The sequence below is a fragment of the Scophthalmus maximus genome, chromosome 3 (genome assembly GCF_022379125.1).
Source record: "Scophthalmus maximus strain ysfricsl-2021 chromosome 3, ASM2237912v1, whole genome shotgun sequence".
NCBI lineage: Eukaryota > Metazoa > Chordata > Actinopteri > Pleuronectiformes > Scophthalmidae > Scophthalmus > Scophthalmus maximus.
In genome coordinates, this window is record NC_061517.1 from 18,893,305 (window position 1) to 18,920,533 (window position 27,229).

General features: G+C 46.6%; 1 protein-coding gene across 6 annotated transcripts in view; it reads right to left on the reverse strand.

The window, feature by feature from the left end:
• The window catches only part of agrn (agrin), a 231,228-nt gene that overhangs the window by 51,244 nt on the left and 152,755 nt on the right, over positions 1 to 27,229 (reverse strand). For all 6 annotated transcript variants that reach the window (XM_035644516.2, XM_047330800.1, XM_047330804.1 and 3 more), the window contains 6 exons: positions 26,189 to 26,413; positions 23,518 to 23,724; positions 13,354 to 13,575; positions 6,667 to 6,864; positions 6,007 to 6,207; positions 408 to 550 (listed from right to left, as the gene is read on the reverse strand). In XM_035644516.2, coding sequence (XP_035500409.2) covers positions 408 to 550; positions 6,007 to 6,207; positions 6,667 to 6,864; positions 13,354 to 13,575; positions 23,518 to 23,724; positions 26,189 to 26,413 — 1,196 coding nt within the window. The remainder of the gene's footprint in view (positions 1 to 407; positions 551 to 6,006; positions 6,208 to 6,666; positions 6,865 to 13,353; positions 13,576 to 23,517; positions 23,725 to 26,188; positions 26,414 to 27,229) is intronic.

Consider the following 27,229-nt stretch of genomic DNA (forward strand, 5'->3'; position numbering starts at 1 on the left):
TGGACAGCACATGTTGTAGTTCATGGACAGTTTTAATGGAACAAATACAGTTGATGGTAGTTAAAAGTCTGAAATGCTTGCCTCTTTTTTGTTTTTCTTTTCCTTCCTTCTCACTTAAATATGTTATTGATCTTTTGCCACCAGGGTTCCCATCATGCTAACGAGTCATAGAGTCAGTGCGTTGTTTGAGTGCTACACGAATATTGTATTTGTAAAGAAAAGCTTTTATGTTAAGTATATCAAAATTATGTAAAATATTATTATAATTTATTTATTATTTATTTATTTAATTTAATTTATTATTTTATATAATTTATTTGTGTTCCCAACTGACTGAGGGTTCTTTTGACATAAATTGCATCCATTAGGTCTTAAGGATTAAACCATGTGTGTGGTCGTCGAGTTACCGTGTTGTGCGGCACACTTTGGCAAGTGAAATCACAGACGCAACGGTCCTCCTCTGAGTCCTCATCCCACGAGCCTCCAAATATGCGACAGCGGTCCTGCTCGCAGCTCTCCAGGCCTGAGCCCGACCCTCCTGAGCCACAGTCTGCGTTAGAAAGCATAAATACACAAAATCATTAATAAAACATACGCAAGCCCACGAGGGAGTTGCCCCATTATCTGCGCATCAGATAAGTGTCCTAGTTGCATTTCTCTTTAAGTTGAGGCTACAGTTATACATCATGGAACCAAAGGCATTGCTGGTAGAACAAGATAATGACCCGGCGTAGTGAGGGCAAGAGACTTACTAAATAAATCTCTGCACCACCAGCGAGACAGCCTTTTCATTTAAATTAAATCGGAGCCAAAGGGGGGGAGGGGATTATCTCTGGCATCCAAAGTGCGTTGAGAGAACTGGTGGCAGGGCCTTGTTAATGGATGCCCGCGCCCTGATTGGAGAATGCCACTAATTGCAAAGTGTTGTAAAATGGAATCATCTGAGAGTTTAGAGGAAAAAAGCCCCGAAATATTCAACTTCAACCCTGCAAAAGGACGGTTATTTGTCTGAAAAGTAGCACTTCTCTGAAGTAAGTGAGCTGCTCAGGCTGACCTCAGGGTCCTGGTGAAACATGGCACCAAACACCAATCACTAATCACCCTTTCCGCGTTTGTGCTTCCACAAAACTGTCGTCACTACTGACCTGCCGTACAAACTTTTGTGAAAGGTAAGCAAAAGGCATACAAGAAGGGGGCGGGAAAAAAGAAACATCTCCTGCAGGACTGTTCTGTGTTTCATTTATGAAAAACAAATCGGGGCTGTTGCAGAGGGGGGAGGATCCTGCATTTGAAGTTGGAGATTTCACCTACAGTGGAAGCCCTGGGGGAGATTAGGTGAGTGTGCGTGAAGGCAGGGAATGAAAGCAGTCAGCAAGAAAGACGGAGAGAATGTCAGACAGAGAGAGGGAGGCATATTGGGAGTCGGCAGGAAGTTCACTTGAAACTAATTTGTTATTCAAAAAAGGAACGCCGAGGAAGTAAAAGCTCCCGGCACAACTGAAAGCATCAAAAGACATCAGGTAATCAAGGTGCATCTTCCTCTCCCCGTCTACTTTTAGGGCTCATTCCACTCTGTATCGACGCGCCACGGCTAATGGTGAAATCAATCTCGTCGGGATGGAAGTGCCACTTAGCATAACCCATCTTCTAAAGCAGATTATGGAGCGGGTCACAGTGCAGGGGGGGGGAGGGGGGAGCAAATTAAGATCTGGCCTGTTCTGTGACATGGGTCATCAGGAATGGGCTGTGACAGCTTTGAGTGGTCGATACAGCGAGGGTGGGTTTCTACAAAATTACATTGCATTAGGTTTACAATAATGAAGGAGCTTTGTGTACGGGCCCCTCGTCCCCACAAACATCACAACTTGTTAAAGATTCGCTCCGTCTCCATTTTGGACCGGCCAAACCCCCGACCACAATCCCTCGGCCTGAATGTTGCTCCCGCAGCTCATCGATTGCGAGCCGCAGTCCGAATTAAACATAACATTTGGCGATGGGGCTAATGGTCTAGTTAATGGCTTTCAACTGCCACTGACAGTATCTGACTTCAGATGCCGGAGCAGACCAGAATAGAGAAACACAAAGCTGAGGCTCCTCAGCCACCTGACTCTTTGTACTGTACGCCGGCTCAGCAGGACACAGTGAAAGGGAATTGCAGGCGCACGCAGCCAATTCATATTCTGCTCAGGCCCCCGTACAGAGGCAAGATAAATAAATAAAAGAGGTAAGACATTAGAATGGAATAAATAAAAGTGAAGGGCGATGAGGGGTCCTAATTAGCTGTTGCTCTTTCATGTGCCCACCACCCGCGCCGCCTATGAACCTTTCAATTAATACATCCCCAGCTAAGATGGCTGTATCAGCTATTCTCTCTGCTCTGCCCATCCGTTCCTTTTTACTCAATCATGTCAGGCGCCGGAGTCTATTTAGCCAAGGGAGCTCCATTAAGAAGACAGAATTCAGCGGCGGAGAGAGGAAATGAGTGGTATAAGAATGATGTCCGTGGAAGAAAGAGGAGGAAGAAAAAAAAAAACAACCTTACAGGGATTTGACGGTGGAAATAATATTATAAGTGATGGAGAAGATGCTGCTGTCAAAGCCTTCTGGAAGTGTGTGTTTAAGAACACAGAGAGAGGGAAGACGAAGAAAAGAAGAGAATAAGGATAGGATGTGTGTGATGGATTGAAGTTGAGGATACTGTGACTCTGGGAGCGAGCGGTACTGTTATGGTACCTGTGTTATTATGACCTGTGTGAATGTCAACTTGGACATTTTTCATCTGAAACAAATCCTCTCTCAAGGCGGGCCCGTGTCACGGAGAAGATCGAAAAATGATGGCGCCGTTTGCCAAAGGATGCGGTGTGGCACGATTTGCCATTGTTCTCGCACCATCTATCGGTCCCTCATGCGACCCACTCGTGGCAGATGTGACAGTGAGTTTATCCAAATAAAAGTTCCCCTAAGAGAGAGAGAGGGGGAGAGGGATGAAGCATCAGGGGTCGACCGGTGTGGGGAGGGGATTGGCTGCCTAGAGACCGCAGAGGGAGGATAGAAGTGGCGTTTCCTCAACAGAAGGTTACAGGCCGCGTGATGGATGGACCATGGAGGTGAAATCCGCTGATCTCACTCCAATGAGCTCTTGCCCCACCCAGACCCAGACACACACACACTTTTCTTTTGTCTTTTTTTTAAAAACGCCCCTTGCATGTTTTTCAGGAGCTTTCTTTATCCGATGTGTTTGATGCGAGGAGCAGGGTGTGGGCCGTGTATCACCGTGTGATCCTGCGCTCATAATCTTGTTTATTAAATGTCTATTCAATTAAAAAAGGTCTGGAAACCCCTGTAGGTGATACACTGCTCTCAGATGTCACTTTGTCAGTGTCGAGAAAAAAGGAGCTGAGGCCGGGCCTACCCGGGTGTGAAATTAAACAGGTGATAAATTTCCCTGTATGGCCAACAGTGGGAACACTGTCATTTTTCATTACTGCTAAATAAAAGGCAGGAGAAAACAACTTCCATTTTTATGCTCTGTGCCTCACCCCCCCTCTTCCTCCTCCGTGCAAGACTAATGAGGATGGTTTTTAAGTCGGCGTCTACGTAAGAGAATTAATCACATGTTCACTTCCTCTCCTGGCTTATCTTAGATATGAAGTATGGAGAGGGGGGCTGCGCACACCGGTGATGTATAGCATTGCTGCTGTCTACAATAGAGCCAGAAAATACCGATTTTGGTATTACATTTTGGAACAAGGTTCTGTCGTACACAATATATCCTCCTAATTTAGCCAAAACCTAGCCCACAAACATCTAGGCGGGGGTGAATATATCAACTACAAATCCTTTTTATGGTATGTAGCTGAGGACAGACAAGCACTTTTATATGAAGGGGAAAAACACTAGCTTGATGGTTTTACAATCACACCAGACTTCCTGTGGAGGATCTGCTTCAAATTCTGAAAGGACTGGGGATAGAGCCTGTAGAAAAAAAAAGAGACATGACTAGTGGATGCCCCTAGGGTGAAATTTATCGATTTCAGACGATCCGACCTCCACCCCTATCTGTGCGAGCATCGGTGGCCCTTTTGTCGAGAGGCACAATTTTGATGGAAAAGAGTGCAAGATGGAGAGAGCCGTGAGTGGTGGGCTGGTGGCAGGGAGCGAAACAGGACAAAAAGAAAAGAAAAAAAGATTCTATTGTGTAAGCCCGATGATTTTCTCTGAATCAAAATGAGAAAGTGACGGAGAAAAAAAAGGAGGATGTTCAGAGGCGAGAGAGAGAATAAACCAAGAAAAACTAAGCCATCAGGCAGCAGAGAGCCAAGCAGAGCCTTTGGGTAGGTGGAAGAATACAGCGTTCCTGCCGGATACCACACAACAAACGACAACGGGGACAGAGCGTGTGGGAGTCTGTGTGTGCAGTGACAGTCAGTCGGAATCGCGGGCATACAGTCTCACGTTTCTTCATGCTCCACATACAAAAAAGGTCACTCGTCTCCGTCAAAGAAACGGTGCTTAATCGACCCCAAGGAGCTTTGGCGGCGGCATTCTGCTCAGAGGCCCGGGGCCAGTATGGCAGACAATGGTCGAAAGGAAAAAAATGAAAGGCAAGAAGCACCCGCGGCTAACAATCAAAAAGGAAGTGGATTCCTCTCTCATCTCTTTTTGCCGTGCCCTCCATCTATCCCCTCTTTTTCTTCTCTCCAGCCATCCCTCCTGCTGGCAGGTGTAATCTGCTCCCCTTCACACTTTGTCAGAGGATGCCGTCGTTCGCCGTGACGGCCCAACAGCCACGGGGGGGAACGGCATCGCTGCCGTCTGCATGACAACCAGAGGTTGGCGCGTTGCGCTCCCTCCAGAGTTGTCCCCGAGACGTCGGCGCCGAGCGGGGGACTGTGACGCGCTGCCTCCGTCTGTCGGCGCTGATCAAGATATGATTTGCTGGGTGAATTAGATCGCATTTATACAGCACGTGGGGGCGCGGCAGAGCTACGGGTGTAGAAATCAGGCACGCTCACATTAAGTGCCATCGGTCACACACTTAAAAGCATAATTGGATTGAAGGGCTTGATGAAATACATAACGTACAATCTCAAACATGAGCTGGTGTTCAATAAGCGTGACAACAGCCCCTAATAAAAGCCAAGAGAAATATAGGTTGTCAAGAGTTGTATGGCAAATTCTGGAAAATGTTAATATGATACCCATCAGGCTGCTGAGATTCTCTCTTCTTTTTCCACCCACAGAAATATTGTTCTCACTTACTTATATACCTTAATAACTTCTGCTTCGCTACGACTCAATGTTAATCTCCTGTCAATGAAACGTTTACATTAAAAGCCTGCTCGGGAAATGGAAGCTTTGTGTTTCGTGTGCCGCTGGAAAGTTAATTTTCAGAATGTGACAATTTAAAATCTTTTAATTTATCAGTACAAGAAGGGCTCGCTTTCGTCGACGGCAGCTTACCAGTGCATTTAACAATTGAAAAATGAGCCCAGATGTAATTATAGAGTAAAAGAAGTGGAGGGAGCGTTGAGCTCCACATACAGCAGCCGCGGCTCGTAAGAAGCCGATCACAAAACAGCGAGGATTCTTACTCGGGTTTATGCGCTCTGCAGGTGAATAAAGAACCTGGCTGCTATCTCGCCTCTATTTATGGTAGCTGAGGAAATGGAGTGTGAGATGCACTGATAAACAAACAAACAGGGCGGCCCAAGCATGAAGATTATAATTTCCAAAATGTACAGCTGACCTGAACTTAATCAGCCAGGAGTCATTTCTGTTCTTGTGAGAGGTTTTTTTTTATTTTAATAATGGCTACACAGTGCGACTCTCACTTCATCTTTTGCTACGTTAGCCTGTTGGCATCCCGCTGGTGGCATATGCAGGCGTTATGAAACTCCACAGATGACTGAATACTGTATCACAGGTCAGTTGATAAAGATAATTACACCAGCGCGACGGCCGACTGGTTAACATAATTACTCCATTTCAAAGTCCATTTCCTACCTTCATCACAGCTGCCGGGCTTCGCCACATCAATCCTCCTCTTCTGCATGCAGGAGGACGTGCCGAGCTCACACTTGTTGTCGTAGGTGGTGCCATCGCTGCCGCACACCGGCGAGAAGGCCTCGCCTGAGCACGGCGGGCACTCGCACTTATTCTGGACACACCGGGCGCCCCAGGCACAAACAGTGCTGCCGCATGTTTCTGCATTACACACACAGTGGAGGGGCCGAGTCAGTGCATGATAGGTCGGTGCAAAAAAAGTAAAAAAAAAGTATTCATGGAGCTGTTTTGATGGATTTCATTTCCCACCAGAACTTATAATGCATCTCTGAAATAGATATTTAAATTAGATTTCTCTCATGCCTGCCACTTCTTCTTGTAAAATATTCATCTCTTCATACTGACATATACATGTTTCCTCTGTAATTCCCCATTCTGAGTATCCTGCAATTCTTTTGTTTGTTATGATATGACCTGCCCACAGTTTTATGAGTTCCTAATATCCAGATTTGATTCAGAGCTACAGAGAAATTCATACATCTTTGTCTAGACTCAACCAAGATTCATGCCTCTTATGTTCTTCATGATAAGTTGAGATTGAAAACCTAGGACTCAATCTAAGCATTAGACACATGCTGTATCAATGTATGCATTACTTACTGCACTCTCCCTGGCTGACCACTCTGAGGTCCATCTGCTCTTTGCAGGCGCGCACGTGCAGCTCACACTCGCTGTTGTAGGTGGTGCCGTCGCTGCCACACACGGGCTGGTGGGACTCCACACACTCCGACGCGCACACACACTGCCCACTCTGGTCGTCGCAGATCGCCCCGAAAGAGCAGTTGGCACAGGCCCCATCTGGATGGAGACAAGGAAGGAGGCGAAGGCTTAGTGTCGGTGTCTTTATGTGTGTGTGTGTGCGTGTTTCAAGTATTTTTTACTACTTTGACGGCAAGTTGGCTCGAATGCACACTGTAAATTTGTTAAATGTTAGATCCCTTTTACACTTTTAATACTTCTTTTGCAGTAGACTTGAAAAAAAATGGCTTTAATTAATTTTGCGCCATTAATCTGAAAATGTATTGCAGCGCGTTTCAAACTGACCTTACTGATCCTTGAACCATCTCTCAAAGGGATATACAGTTATAAAAGGAATCTACTTTTTGTCTGACTTCTCATCCTTTACTTTGCATAGTGAATCTTATTACTGATATACATTTTTTATACTTTATGCACTTTTGTGGTCGATATTCAATCAACAAGATGCAAATGTCCTTTTTTTCAAACACAGTAATCAGTTTCAGCGTTCACAATATAGACAATGGCCATAAAACTATTACATAGTAAAAATGTGATGTTTTATTTTCTTTTTGTCACTCCTGGCAGCTGGTGTATGGTTTAATGTAGCGCAGAGGCAAAGATACAAGAAGCGCAGAGCTGCACAGTTTCCACACAGAGTGTAGAATTGGTGTAAAACCTAATTGGAGCCCACCTCAGGCAGAGTCAATGGATTTGAAACACTTTGGAATGGCACACACCTGTCTATTGAAAGGTTTCACGGTCTCACAAATGCATGTGGGAACTAAAAACCAAGCCGCGAAATTCAAAAAAAGAATTCCACACAGACCAGAATTCAAGTGAGGAACAGATCTGAGGAAGAGGATAAAAAGAAGATGCTAAAGCGCAGGGAGTTCCCGGGAGCAGAGTGGGCTCCATCACAGAAGAATCCAACCCCAAACTAGACTTTTTCTCGAGCTGAAACGGAATAACTGAATAACACAAAGAGCTTCAGAGAGTCTCTGCAAACAGAGGAGAGGCTGCCAGAAGGACAGCCGTCTCTGCAGCGCTTCCATCAATCAGGACTTTATGGGTGAGTGGTTGCAACTGAAACTACACCTGAGAAAAAGGCCACGTGACGGCCAGACCCCAGTTTGCCAAATGACACTTAAACAACCCTGAAAGCAAAAAGGGAAGAAAAAAAAAAGATAGTCTGGTCTGATGAGACAAGAAATGAACTCTCTGGCCTGAATACCAATTGCTGTGTCTAGTGAGGCAGGTACTGCCAGGTACTGCTCATCACCTGGCTCCCACCGATCCTCTGGGGAAGCACGGACGTCGTGGTGCCAGCATTATCTTTTAGAGAAGCTTCTGAGCAGCAGCCACTGGGAACTGGTCAGAACTGAGTAAAGTTTCACTCTCCTGTTGTATTTACCACTTTTTGCAAGTTCGTCCGCAACTACTACTTAAAGCGGCGCCGGCGTTCCGCAGCAATTCCGAGAGTGACACCAGGCAGATGACGCGTGCATTCACTCTCCAAAAAGACTGCCTTAAGATACCTGAAAGCCTTGAAGAGCTTTTGAGAATTTCCTCGGTGTAGTTGAGGGGGTTGGGTGGTGGTGGTGGGGGGGTGTTCACTTGGATCATATCGAGGAACTGCCTGCAGCAAACAGCGAAGCAGGATCAGACATGTTCAGGGCGATGACTGAAGGCGAGTGGGGAAAGCCGACGCGGGGCCTCGCAGCGAGGCGCAGGCAGCGAGGCGCAGGCAGAGGATGCATCTGACACCAATTACTCAGGGAGGACGGCATTAGAGCAGCTCGCTATCACATTCAATTAGGGGCAAGGCTAATAACCGCTGCTGATTTAGCACTAATTGAGAGAGGCGAGGCCGGCCGCTGGAACCTTCCACGTTATTAATCTGTTTATTACTCCTTCGGAGTCTTTCATTCCAGTGGTCTCCCCATCTACCGCTGGCATCCGCTCCCTTCTCGGATTAACATCCTTGACTGTGGACTGGATACGGTAATGTGTGGCACTTAAACTGGAGTATGCTGAGTCAAGACGCAAGAGATTGTATATAAGCAGAGTGACACATTCCGACGAAGTCATATCTGAGACGAGTGGAACATGCAGGATCTGTTTTCCCGCTAAATCAACTTTCTGCTCTGGGGCAGTTACTCACGGCTTGGCTTAGGCCACTTAGTTAAAATTAAGGGGAATCTAATGATATTTCAGGCATTCAAAATGCATTGTGGCACCAGCTTTGGGTCCCTTTGGTCCTTGAACATGACAGTGTGCAGAAAGCCAGATCCATAAAAAAAATGTTGGCAAGGGTTTAATGTGACAGAATAAATAAATATAAAATATAAGTGTCTTTAAAATGGGGGGCTCGCTGTGGCTGGGGTTCCTCTGTGGTTGCGGCGGCTATAAATCAGGAAGTGGCGATAGCGAGTGTTGTCCTTTATCGAGCACTGCGTCCCGATAGCGGCCTCGCTTCTTTATCAGCTCTTGCCCCTCGCACCTGGCTCTCCACACTGCCTGATCCTGCCGAAAGAAATGCACCAGCAAACGGAGACAGAAATGGAGGGGAGCTCCAGTTCAAAGGCAGCAGAAGAGAGGGGAGAATTATCCCCATTACTGTTGATATTAAGATGTCCACTTTGTGTCATCTCATTCAAATACCTCACACGTCCCACCACTGCAAGAACCTCCGCAGCCTCGAGGGAGAATATACAGGCTAACGCATCGAGTGCAACATCAAAGTAAGAAATCTTGAAGACTTCTCATGGCAGGTCAAATGAAGTCTTAATCCCCAAAAATTACATTTTAAGCAAATGAAAAAAAATGTGTACATTAAAGCAAGACAACCCAGGTGATCACGTGATTCAGGACAAGTGCAGTTGATGCGAGCGTCGGGCCAGCACCAGAACCCAGATCAGTGGAGATGGTATACATATGATATTTGTGCGCAGTTCATCAAAAGCCTGACACGAGTCTGGCAATGTGGCGTATTCAATTTATACTGTTGTTCGGGTAAACCGCTTTGGTACATTGGAAATCTATATTTCGAAAGCCGTCTTAAAACTGTACTTCACAAATGAAATACCATAGTAAGTTTATTTTCCACATACTAGAGTCTTGAATTGACATTCAAATTGCAAATGTTTTAGAAATATTTGCAGCTGACAATCAGATATGATTATATCAAATGAGCAGCTTTTTATGAACCATGAATATTTCATAAGTCATGGAAGTCATCTATTTATTAATCAGAAGCAATAACAATCTTGTAGGTCACTGCTTAATGTACTTGGGTAATATACTACATACTGTATGACTAGATGACACAAAGTTGGTATTTATTAATGTGGAGTCTGCTTTTATTATATCAACCGCTCTTGTCTTTTCTCTCTCTTTTGCTGAGGACCTGCAGAATTTAGCCAAGGTCCCACTGAAGTCTCCCGAAGCCCAGATTGGGAGACTTGTGATGCACTGTGGCAGCTGCTGGTGTTGTGTTTGATGGGACTGTTTATTATTTTGGAAGTGAGCGTGAGGAATAGGGGCAGGTTTGTGTGAAAAGTGGCCTTGAAAGCATGAAGGATTGAGTCATTGAGGAGTTGGGGGGGGGGGGGGGGGGGGGGGGGGGGGGGGGGGGGGTGGGGGTGGGGGGGGTAGATGGGGGGGCGGAGGGAGGGGCAAAGAAACCAAAGGCCCTCCAGCTTTACAGCATTTTGTTGATATCCTCACTGGGAAAACTCTGAATTGTGGCTGCGGGGGCCTGGGCAGAATATCACCTCCGGATTAAGCAGAAAGAAGTAGGCTGGTTTGTGCGTTGAAGGCTTGTGAACATGCCTGGATGATAACAACTCCCCTGTCGATGCCTGCCTGGCCGACAAACTATTAACTCGGCCCCCCCACTTGCTCTGCTCCTCCTCATCTTATTTACCTCCGTCTCCTTGCCTCCCTCCATTTATTACTTTCCCCCGCCCTGTTCCCACCGCCCCTCTCCGACCACTCTCACGCTGCTGCTGTGACCTATATTTCTTAGTCAACAGTGTATATCATTTCCAACACCTGTGGGAGGGGGAAAAAAGGGGAATTTGTTATTTCCTTTTTTCCAAATGATTCCGGCACCTCTGCTCTCATCTGTTTGGCTAAAGTCGAACCAATGGCCCTTTTTGCGAGGCAACCGATCTCCAGCTGGGGGGTCTATTAACCGAGCGCGCCTCTCCCAGCCCGCCTTACAAGGTCGCCTGTCACTCAAACGCGAGTGAAGGGGGGGAAAAAATCTCAGAATAATAACAAATGTCACTCATATCGCTACTGGCTTGCACCTGAGTCATATAGATAACCACTATTTCTCCAGCCCAGAGGGAAGGAAATGAAATTATATCAGGGCCCATGAGAGACTGCAGTTAAACACACACAAACACACACCTGCCGTTATCCCCCCCCAACCCGACGTGGCAATTCTCCCACCTCTCAGAGTATTGCTGCCCTCACCTGCCTAGTCTAAGCTCCCCGGTTGGAGTCTAGAAGCCATAAACCTGACAGCCTATACGTTATAGTGCATTAGGATGGAAATAACAAAACTGAGCCAGGGAAACAACAATAACCTTTTTTTTTGATGGCTACTTGAAAATCACAGATATAAAGACCAACTTGATGTCGCAGAGAGAAAACTAAAGCAATAAATCTGGACATGAGTCAAGGCCAGTAAAGAGTTACTGGTACTCAACTATCTACGTGTCACAGAAATGTTTTATTCACCACTTTCTTTCCGTCGCTCATGCCAACTTTAACTCTTCACACCTGAAAGCAGCGTATGTTCTTCTCCACCTCTCTTTCTGCTCCATAAACACATATTAGTGGTGGAAATTGCCGGCGATAATTAAGTGAGATAATATCCTAAGTCAATCCGTTGTTACGGTGCTGCCGAATCGAGTCCAGTAAAGCTGTGCAAACAGCCCAGAAATAACCCACATTATCATCGCCATCATTCCTCGGCTGGCTCGAGCCAATGCCTCAGCATTTTTATGGCACCATTGCGCTGATGCAGGCCTGTTCCTCCGGGAGCCAAGAACCATCCATAGTGCTGGATTACAGACGGGGGGCGGGGGCCTCTCCGCTCCGCCAGCGCTCTCTGCCTCCCGCTTTTTAAAATAAAGACTATTCATTACCGCCGAAGGACCCCGGGCCGACAGACCTGCCATCTACCTGCAGTGTGCCGCACCAAATTGAGTCTGTCCGCCTGCGCGCCGACTAAACACGCTCTCGCTCCATTTCCTGTTGGCGTACATTCTTATGTGCTGGATTTCAATTTTCGAGAAAGCTGAGAGGACAGATGCAATACATGGGCAGGCAGAGAGGGAAAAAGAGTCTGCGCCGGACCTCTCCAACAATTGAACAACTCCGCACAAAAATAAACCCAAACTACCATTTATCTTAATTATCATTTAAGAGTAGCTCATTTGGATTAACTCGATCCATAAACTGTTTGCACACTTTGGAGTACTATATCACAGCAGCGAACTGAGAGACGTTCTGTTGTATTGAACATTTCTGCTAACACAGCACCACAGAATCCAACTCCTTTTCATTTTTCGTCGGGGCTTCAAGATATGCAGATACAAATCTCACGTAGTAAAACTGAGTGAATGAGGTAACTGACAGAGTCGGGCCACGGGGCTAATAACTACCGTACGTCTGCCCAGGGCGTGCGAAAAGCAAATGCCTTGATTGTGGACAAGGACGTAAAACCCTTGCAAGGCGGTGATAAACTAGCGTTAACGGAGCAGGTTTACCAAGCTTCTATAATTCACTCTGAAAGGCTGTGTGCTCGCATCTGAAAGTATTTTTACCACTTGAAGCTCCGCTGTCACTGGTGTGCTGATGATGAGCAGATGCTCCGAACACAGGACAAAGCCAAGCGGCTCGTTTTGGGTGAGATCTTTTCCGACCTGTGAGCGATGACTCACACTGTTTCATGGTGATTTCCTGACTGCACTGTGAGTGACTGTATGCTGTGATGTGATTTACAGGCCGGGACGCTCCGCGCTCTCTTTCTCTGGGAGAAAAAGTGCATCTTCACTTAAAGGGCAAAACAAGCAAACTGGAGTCGTGGTGTTTGTGTAGAGAGGGCTGAAGAGGAGCGGGAGGGAAGAGACGAAGAGTAATGGTCGAGGGATAATGGAATTACTGCGGCGACCTTAAGATGCATTAGATGTATTGTTATGACTTTGTTTGATTTAAAATGCTAAAGCCCCGGGGGGGTTCACACATGAATAACTTCATATATAATAGTTGTTTAAATCTGTGGATTATAATTCCCGTGGGTAATGTCGCGCTGCTAATTACATTCCACAAGGTGAGATCTTTTCTGACCTGTGAGCTAAGACTCACACTGTTTCATGGTGATTTCCTGACTGCACTGTGAGTGACTGTATGCTGTGATGTGACTGAATAACAATAGAAATAATGACATTAACAATGGTAATCCGTGGACGGGGTGTTTGTATCGTATCGTAGTTCTGTTGTACTGTGGTGTGTTGTTGTGCCGGCACTCACCGCAGGGTCCTTTGTGCTGGATGTGGATGGCCTTCTGCAGGGCACAACCCATCGCCCGCATCTCGCAGGGGCTGCCGTAGCTGTGGCCGTCGGAGCCGCACACCTGGTCGGACGTTTGTGGGCAGGCCTCGGGGCACTCGCACACCGGCTCGTCGTTCTTCACCACGCACACCGCCCCGTGGTCGCACACCTTCTCCAAGCACGGGCTCGGCACGTTGAGATCTAAAAGGCCCATCGCCCAAGAGATAGAGAGCAAAGTGAGAGGGGTTGTCCTGAACCAGGCAGCTGACAAGTTGGGAGAATATAAAGTAGAGGTTGGAGAGAGGTCAGGGGCAGGAGAGGGCGTAGGCGACGGGGAGGTAAGTTAAGAGTAGAGCTACATGGTGAAGGGGTTGTGTTAAAAAGGGTTTGTGGATATGATGGAATATGCAACACAGCCCTACTCCTGTGACACCTCTGCCTCCTCAGCTCCCTATGTCATTTCCTCGCATCATACATCCTGATTCTTTGAAGAGTCCGCCAGCGGATACAAACATGGTCCTGTAGCACAATAGAAATGAAACAGCCAACGAACAATGGCTTTCGCTTTTTTTCTTTTTCAGGCAAGCAAACGGCTGGATTAATTGACGTTTCCAATGTGCCCCTTCAAAGGCTGCTATTTGCATCTCAGCGAGAGCCACTGCTTCTGCCAAAGCCGGTTGAACTGACATGAAGGAGTGGGGAAAGGAAGAGCATGAGGGGGAGAGAGAGAGAGAGAGAGAGAGAGAGAGAGAGAACGTAGGAACAGGCGAAGAAGAAGAAAGGGCCCTCTGCTTAATAATTCACAAAATGGCAAGCTCCTGGGCAGAGGCAGATATGAAATTTGAACATCACAGAGAGGTGTCTGCTTCAGTCTCTCCCTCTCACGCACTAGCACCAGCATGACTTCATTAAAACCAGGACTCGGTTTTCTTGCACCTATGATCCTCGGTGGCGGCCGCGGCTGGGATGATATAACCCGACTTCATCAGCAGCGAGAGCAAACTTGGAAAAAAAAAAAGAAATGCTATGAACAATCCTTTGATCACAGCACTTCCACCCTGACTCAATCAATTCGTTACAGCTCAATGTGTCAATGAAAATATTGTCTGGCATTGTGTAAACTAAGACATGGTGCCGGCGTGTGTGTGTGTGTCAGTTGGGAGGACCTGAGGGTTAAACAAAAAGAAGCCTTGAGGCAAGATGGCGTACGCTCTGGTATCAAGGGCAAGAGACGGAGACGATAGCCCGGCTCCATGGTGATTTTCATTTGGAAAGCGTCGCGCGTGAGTGTCGGATCACTCGGCTGAATGCAGCGTGTCTGCAGATTAGCGGAAAAGAGTCGACGGAAGCATCAAACAATTTTGGATGAGGAGCGCAGGTGAAGATTGAAAGAGGGGCATGTTACACCAAACAAAACTTCTTCCTTCTCTTAGTCTACTAGAGAGAGGGAGAGAGAGACGGGGGTGCTGTCATGGAAACTGGCCCTTGTAATGACACCACCCATGGCTCCGTCATTATCGTGACCATTACGGGATTAAGCGGCATCACCGGGGGGGGGGGGGGGGGGGGGGGGGGGGGGGGCAAGTTTGGCGTGCTCGGAGTCCCGCGATTCGTTTATAGGCACAGAAGCGCCCGGTGGTGCCTCTGCTCAAAGCACTAATGCCGGGGGTAAATTATCAACTGATAACACCGTCGGAGGCAATTAGCTTGTTTCACTCTAATTAAAGTGATGGAAAGGGAATGTGACACAAGGATAAGTGTGAACTGAACATGATGAGAACAATACTGATCCAAATAGGTATTAAAATAACAAAAAATGGAGAGGGGGGTTGCATAGGTTGTCCACTACCCCCTGCTGTTCTTCCTACGTATGATACTTGGGGCTGTACTCAAACAAAAATCTATCTCGAGCGAGGACACGGGCCCTCCTGTTTCCGAAGGTGGAACTCAGAGATGGATTTCTGTGTTTTTCGATGCCAAGCTGCTGTTTCAAAAGAGCGTGTCAGCTGTCCAATGGTGCTTGGTTTGGTGCGGCTTCAAGAACAACTGATTTCCCCAGATCTCTTTTCACCACCTTGTTGTGTGTGTGTGTGTGTGTGTGTCTGTGTGTGTGTGTTCGTGTGTCTAACACTCGTTAGCTTGTGATCGGAGCTTAACTGTACAACCTTGGCCTCCATCAAAGTTCACCAGCCCACTTCCCAAGGACCGGCTGCTAAAACACAGCTGCGGTCTCCGATAAGGCCTTTGTCTCCCATTCCCTTTGTTTCTCCCACAAAAAAAAAGATGAAAGAATTCCCCTCCAAAACTATTTGATTTTTTTTTATCATCCGCTACCTCTGGGGGGGGGGGGGGGGGGGGCAAAAAAATGATTCTGCCTGATTTATTAACTGGAGATGGTGCAGGGGAAATAAAAGGAGACAAAATTCTCCAAGTGTAAAAAATCTTACGACACAGTTAAAAACTAAAGCTGTCTTTTGACTCTCTCTTGGATGCTGGCAGAAGCTTTGAAATGGCAGCCTGTCACAGCTAAGGCTTGTGGGACAGCGTTCACAAGCCTGTTCCAGCTCTCTCTCTCTCTCTCTCGGGTCTTCTCCAAAACACTCAGATCCACCGTTTCCTGCATGTATCAGTGTTTCTGTCAGGCAGGTCCAGATTAAAGTTGCCGGGCTTAAAGAGAAAGCTATTTACGCATGAGCCGAGGAGTTGTTTGAGAGGCTGCGCAGGTGCGGCGAGCGGCCTACGGCAGTGGCGGTGGGGAAAAAGTCAGAGGAGAAGCAGCCGTGAAAAAAAATCAAATAAAGTATGAATGAATACTTCTATCTAATCAGCCGGTGTCTCCACCGCCACACTGGTTGGGAGAACTTTACATTCTCCGTGTCACCTCAGTCCGTATCCTCTCAGCCGCTGTGCAACTTTTCTATTTTAATTAGTGTGGTATTTTAAGGGCGCGACCCCGGCTGCGGGACTCTGCAGGGATTACTTCAGGCTGGTCGGTCTGTGTCAACACGCCCCAGCAGGGGCGCGGGCCGGGATGTGTCGAATACTGAGAGCTCGGGGATCTGTGGTATTCCCGTCTCCGCTTTCCCGTCTGCCTGAAAGTATCTCCGCTGCCCGCTTAGTGGTGTTATCTGATAAAGCGCGTAAAGCGGCCGACGATGCCACGGTGCAACTTCTAAAGCGCAACGACCCCTTGTTAGGTGGGTGTGGTGGCACAGCAGGCTCGGCGAGCAGGCGCCGCACGCTGTTCACCCTCCGTGACATGTTGGTAAAAACGCTGGCAGATTATTTGGGCTGGAGCCTGGACCCCATCTCCGCTCAGCTCATACATACGCTAATTGGACTTTTCCCCCCTCGGGTCTATGTGCAATCCAAATCGCTCTCCTTGTATTATGCAGGGCAGTGAATCGGTGTAATCCAGGTGACGCTCGCAGTGGCCAACCGGCGGGCAGAGTCATCTGCAACTGCCATCCATTACAACCCGGGACTCCAATGGGGCACAGGCAATCTGCGGCAAGCTCCGCCTCCTGTGTTTCTTCACCTGCGGGGGCTTTGACGCGACTCCCTTTGCCTCTCCCTCGCATTAAAAACATTTATGTATCGCATTAGTCGAGGGAAAAGGAGGTGCGGAGAAAAAGGCTATATTAGCATACAGCAAAAGGCATACCCGCGGGCTGTGTCTGTCTACATCTGAATACTTATCACAGGCTGAAGGGAAGTCGGAGCCTCTTTGTGCATTTACACCGAGGAACGTGCTGCTCTTCAAAATGAAGACAACCACCCCCCCCAAAAAATAAATAAATGAAGCGTGAGGAAAGAAGAAAGCCGAGCTGGGGATCCCTGATCTCGTGACACATGTCTATCAGATGTGACGACGTTGCTCGTCTAATCCAAACGAGTGATGGCGTCACCGGGTTGTGTGCGCCGCCGCAAACGACGTAAAAGGCAACGAGTAAACGTGCAACAGCAGAGCTCGGTATTTATTATTCTGTCTCTCTGCAAGTCGGGAGCCACAGCACAAAGAAGTGCTCAGAGGAACCAGAAAGTGAAATGAAAAATGTACCAATTGAGAAAAATAAGGAGAAGAAAAAACAACCAGCGTGGCTGATCCCAGCCCGACGGCGCGTGACGACCCACAATGCCTTGAGTCACTTCCTGACGCCCCGCTGACCCACATTTCTCCGCCATTCCTGCACGACGGCGGCCTGCGGGCGGCGGTAAGTGGACCGACGGTCCCCGGCTGCTGTCAAACCGGGCTCCCGCGGCAATTCCTCTAATTAACGTGATTGGGGAAATGCAGCGCTGATGATCTCAGGATGTGACTTGCACAACTCGGCCCGCACGACTGTTTTGCGAGTCCAATCCCCTCGGCTGCGTGTCGGCGCGCAGGCCGACTCGCTCATCAGGTAAACACGCAAATGACAGAATATTCGGCACGGAGTCTTGACACCTAAGGTGACTGATTTTCCGTTTCCCGCTCTGCGGAGCTCTTTGTCAATGACAATGTGTGCGCCGCTGAGTGATTCTGTGTTGACCTCCGCAGGCGCCAGGCAACACATTTCAAGCAACAACTTGCACAGGTTTTCTTGCAATCGCACACGCACACGCGCGCACGCTCAGCTGTCTCCACATGGAATGACAAAAGAGCCGTGAATAAAGATTTTGTGTCTGTCTCGTTTTTCTCCCAGTGCGTTCACTCTCTCACACACTGTCTTCTTCAGTGATTTTACAGAATCCTCCTCCTCCCTGCTCTCCTGTCACACTGCTGCTCCCCTCTCTCTCTCTCTATTTCATGCACAGGTTAGAAACTCCTCCCTACTGCTGTATTCTTCTAATACCAGGCCAGGGCCTTGTACGTCAACGGGGCTCCCGGGAGTTTGGGTGAGCAGCTTCGCACTCCTGCCGTCACCCCCACTGATTCAGTTCTCCTGAATATGCAATAGAATAGTTTGACTCCTGGGCAGAATGTGAACTGGGGTACAACTCGGGTCACGACTAAAAACAAAAAGAAATAAAAAGCGTTTAATTATACATTATCCTTGGAAAAAAAATTCACTTTTCACAAACGTCTCTCTTTTGATTTCGCCCCTCAGTGGAAACAGTCTGTGCGTAGCCCTGAATTCTTTAAAATTATAAACCCTGCTATGTTTTTTCTTTTCTTTGCCTTTACCATCAGATCAGTTTTAGTCTACTTCAAATTCGGTGGAGCTTTTATTTTGCAGCTTCAGCACTTGGAACGCTGCTGTCCGTTGCGCACACACACACACGGACTGAACAGTGACTGAACAATGACTGTTCGACACATGAATACTCACACACCAGCGCCAAATACATTTTCATAAAGCCACTGGCAGTAAATCCAGGGCCCAGGCAAAGGCACATGAAGAGTGCGTTGCCAAATTCATCCGCATGTCACAGTTCAACAGAATCAAAATTCTGTTGATAAGCCTTTTTATCCCAGATATACTCCATTTTGAATACGGCGAAGATAAACTATTCATCTTAAATGTCATCCCACATTTTCAGTGTTGCAGACTGACTCTGAAATTCGTCCCTGTTTCTTTTCTTTTTTTGTGCCAGTTTCCATGAGGAAAAAAACCTGACGGCATCTTTTACAGTCTGTAGCAAACAATAGAAGGAATAACAGCCTTTGAAATCATTAGGGTGCCAATGTCCCTCCTGAGCCCGGCGCTTTAAATATACTGCTGCACAACACTTAGCACATTTCTGGTACAATAGCACGTTATGCATACACAAACCCGTCGCCTGCTGTGCTGACAGGAACAGGCCTGGGAAGGAAGAGGAAAAACAAAGATTTTGTAGCTTCAGCCTAAAAATAATCTTGACGTGTTCCACGCTGCGAGACGTTTTTCTGAAGCACTCATATGGATTTATTACAAATGAACCCGAGCAGATCATTTCTCACGTTTGGATCGGACACCGGTTGAGGCCTGTTTCTTTTGAGGGTGTGAGTTGGAGGTGATGTTTTAATCAATTCCTGCAGTTGGCCAACACGGCAAAAACTCCACAGTGAAGGTAACGAACATTGCAGCATAACCAATCATCGTGATGACAGACCAGACACAGAAGAAAAAACAAACAACTGATGACAGTGGACGAGCTGGGTCACCTCATCTGTTTGTGTCGAGGACAAACCACTTGTCACAATGTCACGCGACTATATTCAGGCGCCGCAGCCAACGCTCGCAGACCTGTTCGCCCACCCACCCTATTACCCAGCAGCCCGCTCTGATTCATGCCAGGAAATCCTTCAGTGACTGGCTCACGTGTTCTCGGACATCTGAAAGATCTGTGACTCTGTCCCGCCTGGATGGAAGTAAATCGGTTATATGCCAGATCTCTTAACTAAGAGCTATCAATCAGAAAGTTTTCCCGGGTGGATAGTAGTCAGGATAATACAGAGGTGGGTTGTCTGCGTGACGATATTTATATATATTTTTTGTGAGGGTGAGTCCTGAGTGCGGGGGGAGGGGGGCTGACATGAAAAGAGATTTACGACAGTGTCAGAACTCTGGAATTTTATCCATTTGACAGTTGGCAGGTCGATCGATCACGCTGCGCCACTCAGCCAATGAAACGAGAAAAGAGATCATTACTTATCAGGTAAATGATAATTTAATACATCAAACTCTTCTTTCTTTGGACATAGGAAAACTTTTTCTGCCTCCAGTCTGTGTTTCTGTGTGTGTGTGTGTGTGTGTGTGTGTGTGTGTGTGTGTGTGTGTGTGTGTGTGTGTGTGTGTGTGTGTGTGTGTACAGTGATGACTCACTGCTCATTGTGCAGCTGCATTTTGATGCCAGTCACAGGCACAATAGAGCACAATGGAAGAGTGTGTCTCACATTGGATACAGTCTGTGTCTGTGTGTTCCTGTGGCATGATCAACGGGGCCTACTAATTGTTGTATGGCAAGACAGACACACACACACACACACACACACACACACACACACAGGCAGTGCTATAACTGGGAGGGACCTACAGTATATCTCACTGACTCCTAAAACAATGCGGTAAAAAGAAAATTCTAAAGAACATGAGGGACAAAGAAAGAACAATGTTCAAACGTATACACACACCACACACACACACCACACACTTTGCATGCATATCATCTGTCTGAGTTAACAAACAGTCTCAGTGGGCACCTACGCCTGCCTCTTTTCATGTTTAATTAAAACCGAATCGGGTGGGGTGTGTGTATGTGTGTGTGTGTGTGTGTGTGTGTGTGGGGGGGGGGGGGGGGGGGGGGGGGGGGGGGGGGGGGGGGGGGGGGGGGGTTGTGTTGTGGCTTTCTCTTTTGAAAAAATATGCAAATGTCAATAAAATGCACATTAAAGAAACATGCTAGCAGTGGCTGACGGTTGGCTGCGATGCGCGAGGGAAGGGAGGGAGGATGAGGAGAGAGGGGGGAAAAGGGAGGGGAGCGCTCGGTAGGACTCAGACGCTATTTGCCAGAAATAAAGAAACAGAGCGCTCGCCGTTTCCAGTGCTCAAGTTATGCGTAGCTCCGACAGCTGAATAATGCTGATGAGTGCTGAGGCCTCCTGATGCCATCAACTGGACATAACTGTGGTGCTCAGCTCCGGCCCCAGGCCTGGAGCACCGACACATCTCACTCGCCTCTGGGCAATGTGACAGGAAGCAGCTCGAGGAGTTCACTCGGACCTTATCTTATCACGTGCATCATCGGTAATAAGGCATAAAGTCACTTCCAAAAATTACCAGGAGGAACAGAAAACAAGTCATCTACTTCAGTTTACAAATATACAGTACTGTCTAAAAATACACATTTAAAAACAAAAGAAAGTGAACTTTATTCATAACTGTAACTGACTTATTATCACATCTGAGATACTGTAATATGATTGTTTGGGTGTATCAACCTTTCAACACTGGGAAACAACTTGGATACAAATGTGCCAAGTGCAATATGTATTTATAATATCATCTGAAAATCTGCCAACTGTTTTCACGTTTTACATCGATCGAGGAGCGCGTGTGTGCAGCCTAGCTCTGGCTCTGGGTTAATAAAATACTGCTGCTGATTCATATCCCTCTTCATTCGTCTTTTATTAGAAACCAGCAATTTACAATGCGTCCAGGCAGCAGGCTTCTTACTTCTCATTACAGACAATATAGTAAACCCCCCCCCCAGATTATGATCGCTGACATGAATATTTTTTAAATTCATTGCGAACATTGTAAGAATAACTTGTTCCTTGCAAAATAAGTGTTTGGCAACTATGGTATGGTTAAGCTCCGGGGACAACTGTGGTTGTGGCAAGTAGACTGTGTCTGATGGAGATAAGAGATTAATTGCAGAGAGCAATAATTGTTTGTCTGCCACTCGACAAACTCCTTTTCTCTTGTTTGGGGGGTGGGTGAGTTAAACGCCTGTCCTTTCTGCCTTGATCCATAAAAGACTCCCTTTTCCCTGCTTTGGCAACAATAGTGTTAGACGTAAACTGTGAACTGCAAAACAGCCCCACATTTCCTATGGGCAGTGCTGACTGTTGCTATTTTGCTGCTTTAAAAAGCAAACGTCGTCATTGCAGATGATATCAGCTAATAAATGAAAACACTACATGAACGACTTGCCCAAAAGTTGTGCTCGTGGCTGTTTTCTGCTCGACGACGCAGTAAATATACTTGCCCCTGGCCCGAGTTTACACGGAGCCATGGAATGAAACGATCCCTCTGATTGGCTTACATCAATTTTAAGAGCTTAGGGTCTTGCAGTTAAAGTATGATGTACGTACTGTAATATCAGTGATTTGAGCTAAAAAAAAACACGGACTGATTCTGCATTGGGACCTCCAGCTTGTGGTGAAAGTAGCTTATGGAAAATATGGAGGGTAATAGACCTTAACACCTAATTATTCAGTGTTTATTAATCGAGATTTCATTATAATTGATGCTTTTCTCATTTCTATAGGTTGCAGTTACATGTAGTTCACCACACCGGCTACATCTGAAGCTCCTCCAAGGCTGAGGTGGCCGAGGCTGGGTTACCTTCACTTTTGGATATATAGCATTTCGACAGTATTTGACAAAGTGCAGTCAAACTTCAACTCTAGTGTAGCTTTCATGGTCACGAAAGGTAAAAAAAAACCCTAAAAAAATCGGAGCTTTGGGCATTCATCAAGCAGATGCAAGCTTTTATGAGACAGTCCTGATGATGGAGAGAGGGACCGTTTGGGAAGCGGCGAGGTTGGGAGCCGGCGTGCAAGACTGCATGCAGAAAGAAAAAGTATGGTTTTGGCAGGGAGGAACCGGAGAGGCTCTTTTTGTTAGACAGGGAATAAAACACGGAGAGGGTGAGCGGAGCAGGGTGAGAGGAAGACTTCTCCAACCTCACGGTTGACATCTTTGCAGGAGGATAAACAGAGGGAAGAGACATTAATGACACGGAGACACACAGGAGGAGTGAGAGGAAAAAAAGGGCAGCGGTACAAGACCCCTCCTATTGGGGTCCACACGGAGGTAGGGGAAGGGCGTCACCCCTCAGAATCCGCTTGATGAGGTCGCCCAGGGGGTGACCCCGGGGTTCACCTGCAGCCAGACCGCCGGGAGGACGGCCACACGGACAAAGATAGACACACAGACTGAGTGACGCACTGAAACAAGAAAGAATAGCTGTTTTTTTTATACAAGAAAAAGCAACACACATAACAAAGAGACAAAGACAGAGGAGGAAGGAAAAAAAGAAGGAAAAAATAAAAGCCAAAAGCCACCGAAGTGGAAGAGTAGTGAAGGAGACAGACAGCGAATGAATGAAATATGAAGGTGGGGTTTCAGTTTGGGTGTGTTTTTGAGATGGAGGGATGAAGCGTGACGAGAATGAGGAGATGAATGGGAGGTGAACGAGTGGAGGAAGGCACACACGTCCTGTCTGTTTGAGTTACGCACCGCGTCCCCCCCCCCCCCCCACAGCATTTCTGAACCTTTTCAGACACTTTCCAGAGAATATCAAAGTGCAGACACAAATACAGAAAGCTCAGGCGATACAGAGGGAGAAACGAATTGAATACACATTCAAAAATAAGCGGAGAAAGGCAAGAAAGGGGACTACAACATTAGTTCTTGCAAAGCCCCGAAGCAGCCATCCTCCAGCGCCACTCACCACAGGGCCCGGGGTGCCTGATGGGGACGAGGGTCCTGCTCACACACTCGGCCTTGCGTCGCATGCAGTCGTTGGTGTAGGTGTGGCCGTCCTTGCCGCACACGGGCTTGTAGGTGCCGTCGCACTCGATGGGATCGCAGGAGCAGCGGGCGTTCAGCTGCTCCACCAGACACACGGCGTTGAAGAGACACTCCTCCTTACACTCCTCTGAAAGGAGAAAAGAGGAAATATTGATGAATCCAGCATCTGTCCATTGTCTATAACTCATTTGACATATTCAGGGGGTAACCATATCCCTAACCCGTGCTCAGACCTACAAATCCCTCATGCAGCGTATGGAAGCATCTGCATTTGTTCACTTTCGCCACCTTTTATTAGACGTTCGCTGTATTTTGTCTGTATAGACACTGATATATCCATCTGCCAGTTTCATAACAGTGTGACGGATCAACATGGAGGACAGGACAACAGAAATAAAAACAAAAACAACAGCAACACGTCAAGCTCGCAGAGTATTGACAGAGAGGTGGTGGTTCTTCCGGCCGTGGGAACACGGGGAAATAAATCCGTTTTCACATGTAAGACTGGACTGATGTCACTGGGAGCATGTGTGGCAGCTTGTCTTTCTGCAGCAGAGGTGAAGCCTTTTGTGGAAATAACCTGAGACTGAATATTGGTTTTGCTACAATTACTAGTCATTCAAAGAAGAATCAAAGTGCTCACGACTATAGAAAATAAAATGACACTGGCAGATATAAAAAGCTTGTCATACAAAAGAGTGCAAGATTGTTTATTGGTTTCTGTTTGTCTGTGCTTTTGTTCAGAAACACGTTAGGTGGAAAAAAAATCTGTTAATTTGTTTACTTTATTTGCAGAAAGGTAACATTAAACATTTTTGCAGAAGTTTATCAGATTTCTCTGCAGCAAGAAAGAAATGATAACATCAAGGCAGAAATAGTTGTTCTCTCAACACTTGGCATTGGATCTTCATCTTTCAAAAAAAAATATTTTTTCTGTCATTAGTTGTATTAGAATATGGCAAAACAAACAGGCAACACCCGTAACACACTATGAGAAGTGATGTAGCCCATGAAAACTTACTGGACGTCCGCTTTGCAATGCTTCCATCAAACTTTAACAATAAAGTTCCCCCCAGAACTTTAATACATCATAGGAAATCAAACTCCAGAAATTAATTTGAGGTTCAAGTTAGTAAGTCTAAACTATTTAATTCATTACATTTCGACTCACTAAGCAGAAATCTACTGTGGGAATTAGGAGGAAATCAAAAAGTACTGGTAATGTGAAATGGAAAATTTGGCATTGAAGTGCGAAAATCCAATTTGGAGCCGGCCTCTGTTCTGGAGGCGCTGACTAGGCTTGAATTTATTTCATTCCTGATCAGTGGATCAAATTTGTACAGCAATTCAATTTCTTCTTCTCTTTGCTTTAAAAGCCTGTCATGCCACACTTAATTACATCACCGCTGTATCTGAGTGAGAGGGCTACAAGGATGTGCTATGCCATGGTTACAAGTCGAAATGGCCATTTTCATTAGTTACCAATTTGTAATTTGCTTTGGGGTACGATTTCATGGATCTCTGTTCCAAATTGAATTATTCTTTCATTTGAAAGAAGGCATTTGAAAAAAAAAAGAGAAGAAGAAAAAAGTTCAGCCGTTTGCTCATGCACGCGCACATCCTCACAGAATGCACAAGCTACGTAGATGCAATTTTAAATTCCACACACTCAGCCATCAGTCTATCGAGGACAGCAGGCAGAAGAACCAGGGTGTGTCAAAACAAGTGTGTGTATCAGCCGCCGCTGTCGACCGCACTAAAGTGAGTCCAGAAGTGATCTATTCGTGTCTTTAGCGTTGTCAGACGGTCTCAGTACATGGACGCACAGCGCTGCCGTAAACCAACACAGCTGTGCCTTTGTGAAACCCTGTCGACAACACAACAGGGAAAATTGGATTTCCTCCGATGGCTATCAGATGTACAGTAAAAGCTGACAGCTCTTTGTTGACTAAGGCTTAAACCCCCGTGTTCTAATAGCACAGATAACAAGCCCTGGAGGCTCTTATCGGGCTGAAGGAGGCTACTGCTGGCATGGATACAGTAACAGACCTCAAGACCTCAAGAGTCATTTATCACAGCTCCAGAGTTAGATTTTAATGCCAGTTCACCTGCCCGCGCTTGAAATCTCGGGACAGACATCACGTGGCATATGTAAAATGCCCTGCATATATAGTATCACAATGTGATGCAAAGGCTTCATGATTGTGTTGTCATTACTATCTGTTGAGTTTTGTTTTGTTCAAACCTTCAAAACCCATCGCACTACTTGTCATATACATTTGCAGATATGTATTGTTATTTTGAATGTTGTCTCGCCCATATCTTGCATTTATCTAGAACATAAGAAGAAGAAAACAGGAAGCCAAAACACTGAATCATAAAAAAGATGAAAAAGCCTTTATTGGAATCGTGTTTGTGCCTAGTGTATTTTATTTCTTTGCGATAGTTATTTTGTGGTGCCATATCAAAGACACATTTCCAAGATTTCCTGGATCAGGATCTTAAGCACTGTACAATAAAACACTCATTGCAACTAATATTTTCCCACGGTTGTTCAGTCCCTTCCAAAGAACCACAAAGATTGTCCTTACCCAGCCGTCTGCACCGTCCTGCGTGGACCTTCTTGAGCTTGACGCCTTTCTGCATACCCCTCGCCGTCATGGCGCACTCGCTGGGGTAGGTTTGTCCGTCGCTGGCACACAGAGGCTCCTTTTCCGGGGGGCATGACTCCGCCAAGCCGAAGATCAGGGTCTGGCGGGTGAGAGTCTCCACCCGGCACATTGTGCTCAGGCTGTTCTCACTGTCTTTACACGGGTCTGCAGAGACACGGGCACTCATGAATATGCGCCGCGTTACATATTTGCACAATATGCCGCACGGGCTGATCAGGGAAATCTTTTACGCTGGTTATATTAATGAGAGCTGTGGGGATTGTACAAGAAAGATTTAATCAAAAACATCGCTTGGTCCTCTGGAGGAAACTGAACGGCAATGTTTGGCAAAAGAAAAAGAAATAAATAAAAATGTGACAGGACATTAATTGCTCCGAAACAGACAAATGTTATATTCTTTCTTAATCAAAGACACAGTTAGATAGGTAAATTATAGTAAAAAGCAATAAACCTGCAATATGTCAAATACTCATCCCATTTTAGTAAAGACTGAATGAATTTACTGTTGACGATAGAGAAGAGACGAGAAGAGAAGACAAGACAAGAGAAGAGAAGAGAAGAGAAGAGAAGAGACAAGACGAGAATAGAGTAAGAATGGGAAAAGCAGAAGACGAGACATGACCCTCCATCACTGCTGCTCCAGAGATATTATCGGTCTAGCAGCGGAGAGCAGCTCAGAGTGGAACCTTGGATGTGAAGGGGAGAAAAGGAAATGGATGAAGAGACTGTGACCGTTCGATTTGCTCCCTGGCACCTCTGTCCTTCCGGGGGAGCGTCGCTCTCGCACGTTCGACCATATCAGCCCGTGATAATAATGGAATGGGTTTGTGGGTGTGTGCGACTGGAGTGTTACTCCTTGAAACAGTGGCACTGGCTTCATCCTTCTTGTCATGCTTTCAGCATGTGGGGAGGATTTATGTAGCACCATGACATATTAAACCACCGCCAAAATGCGGGCGA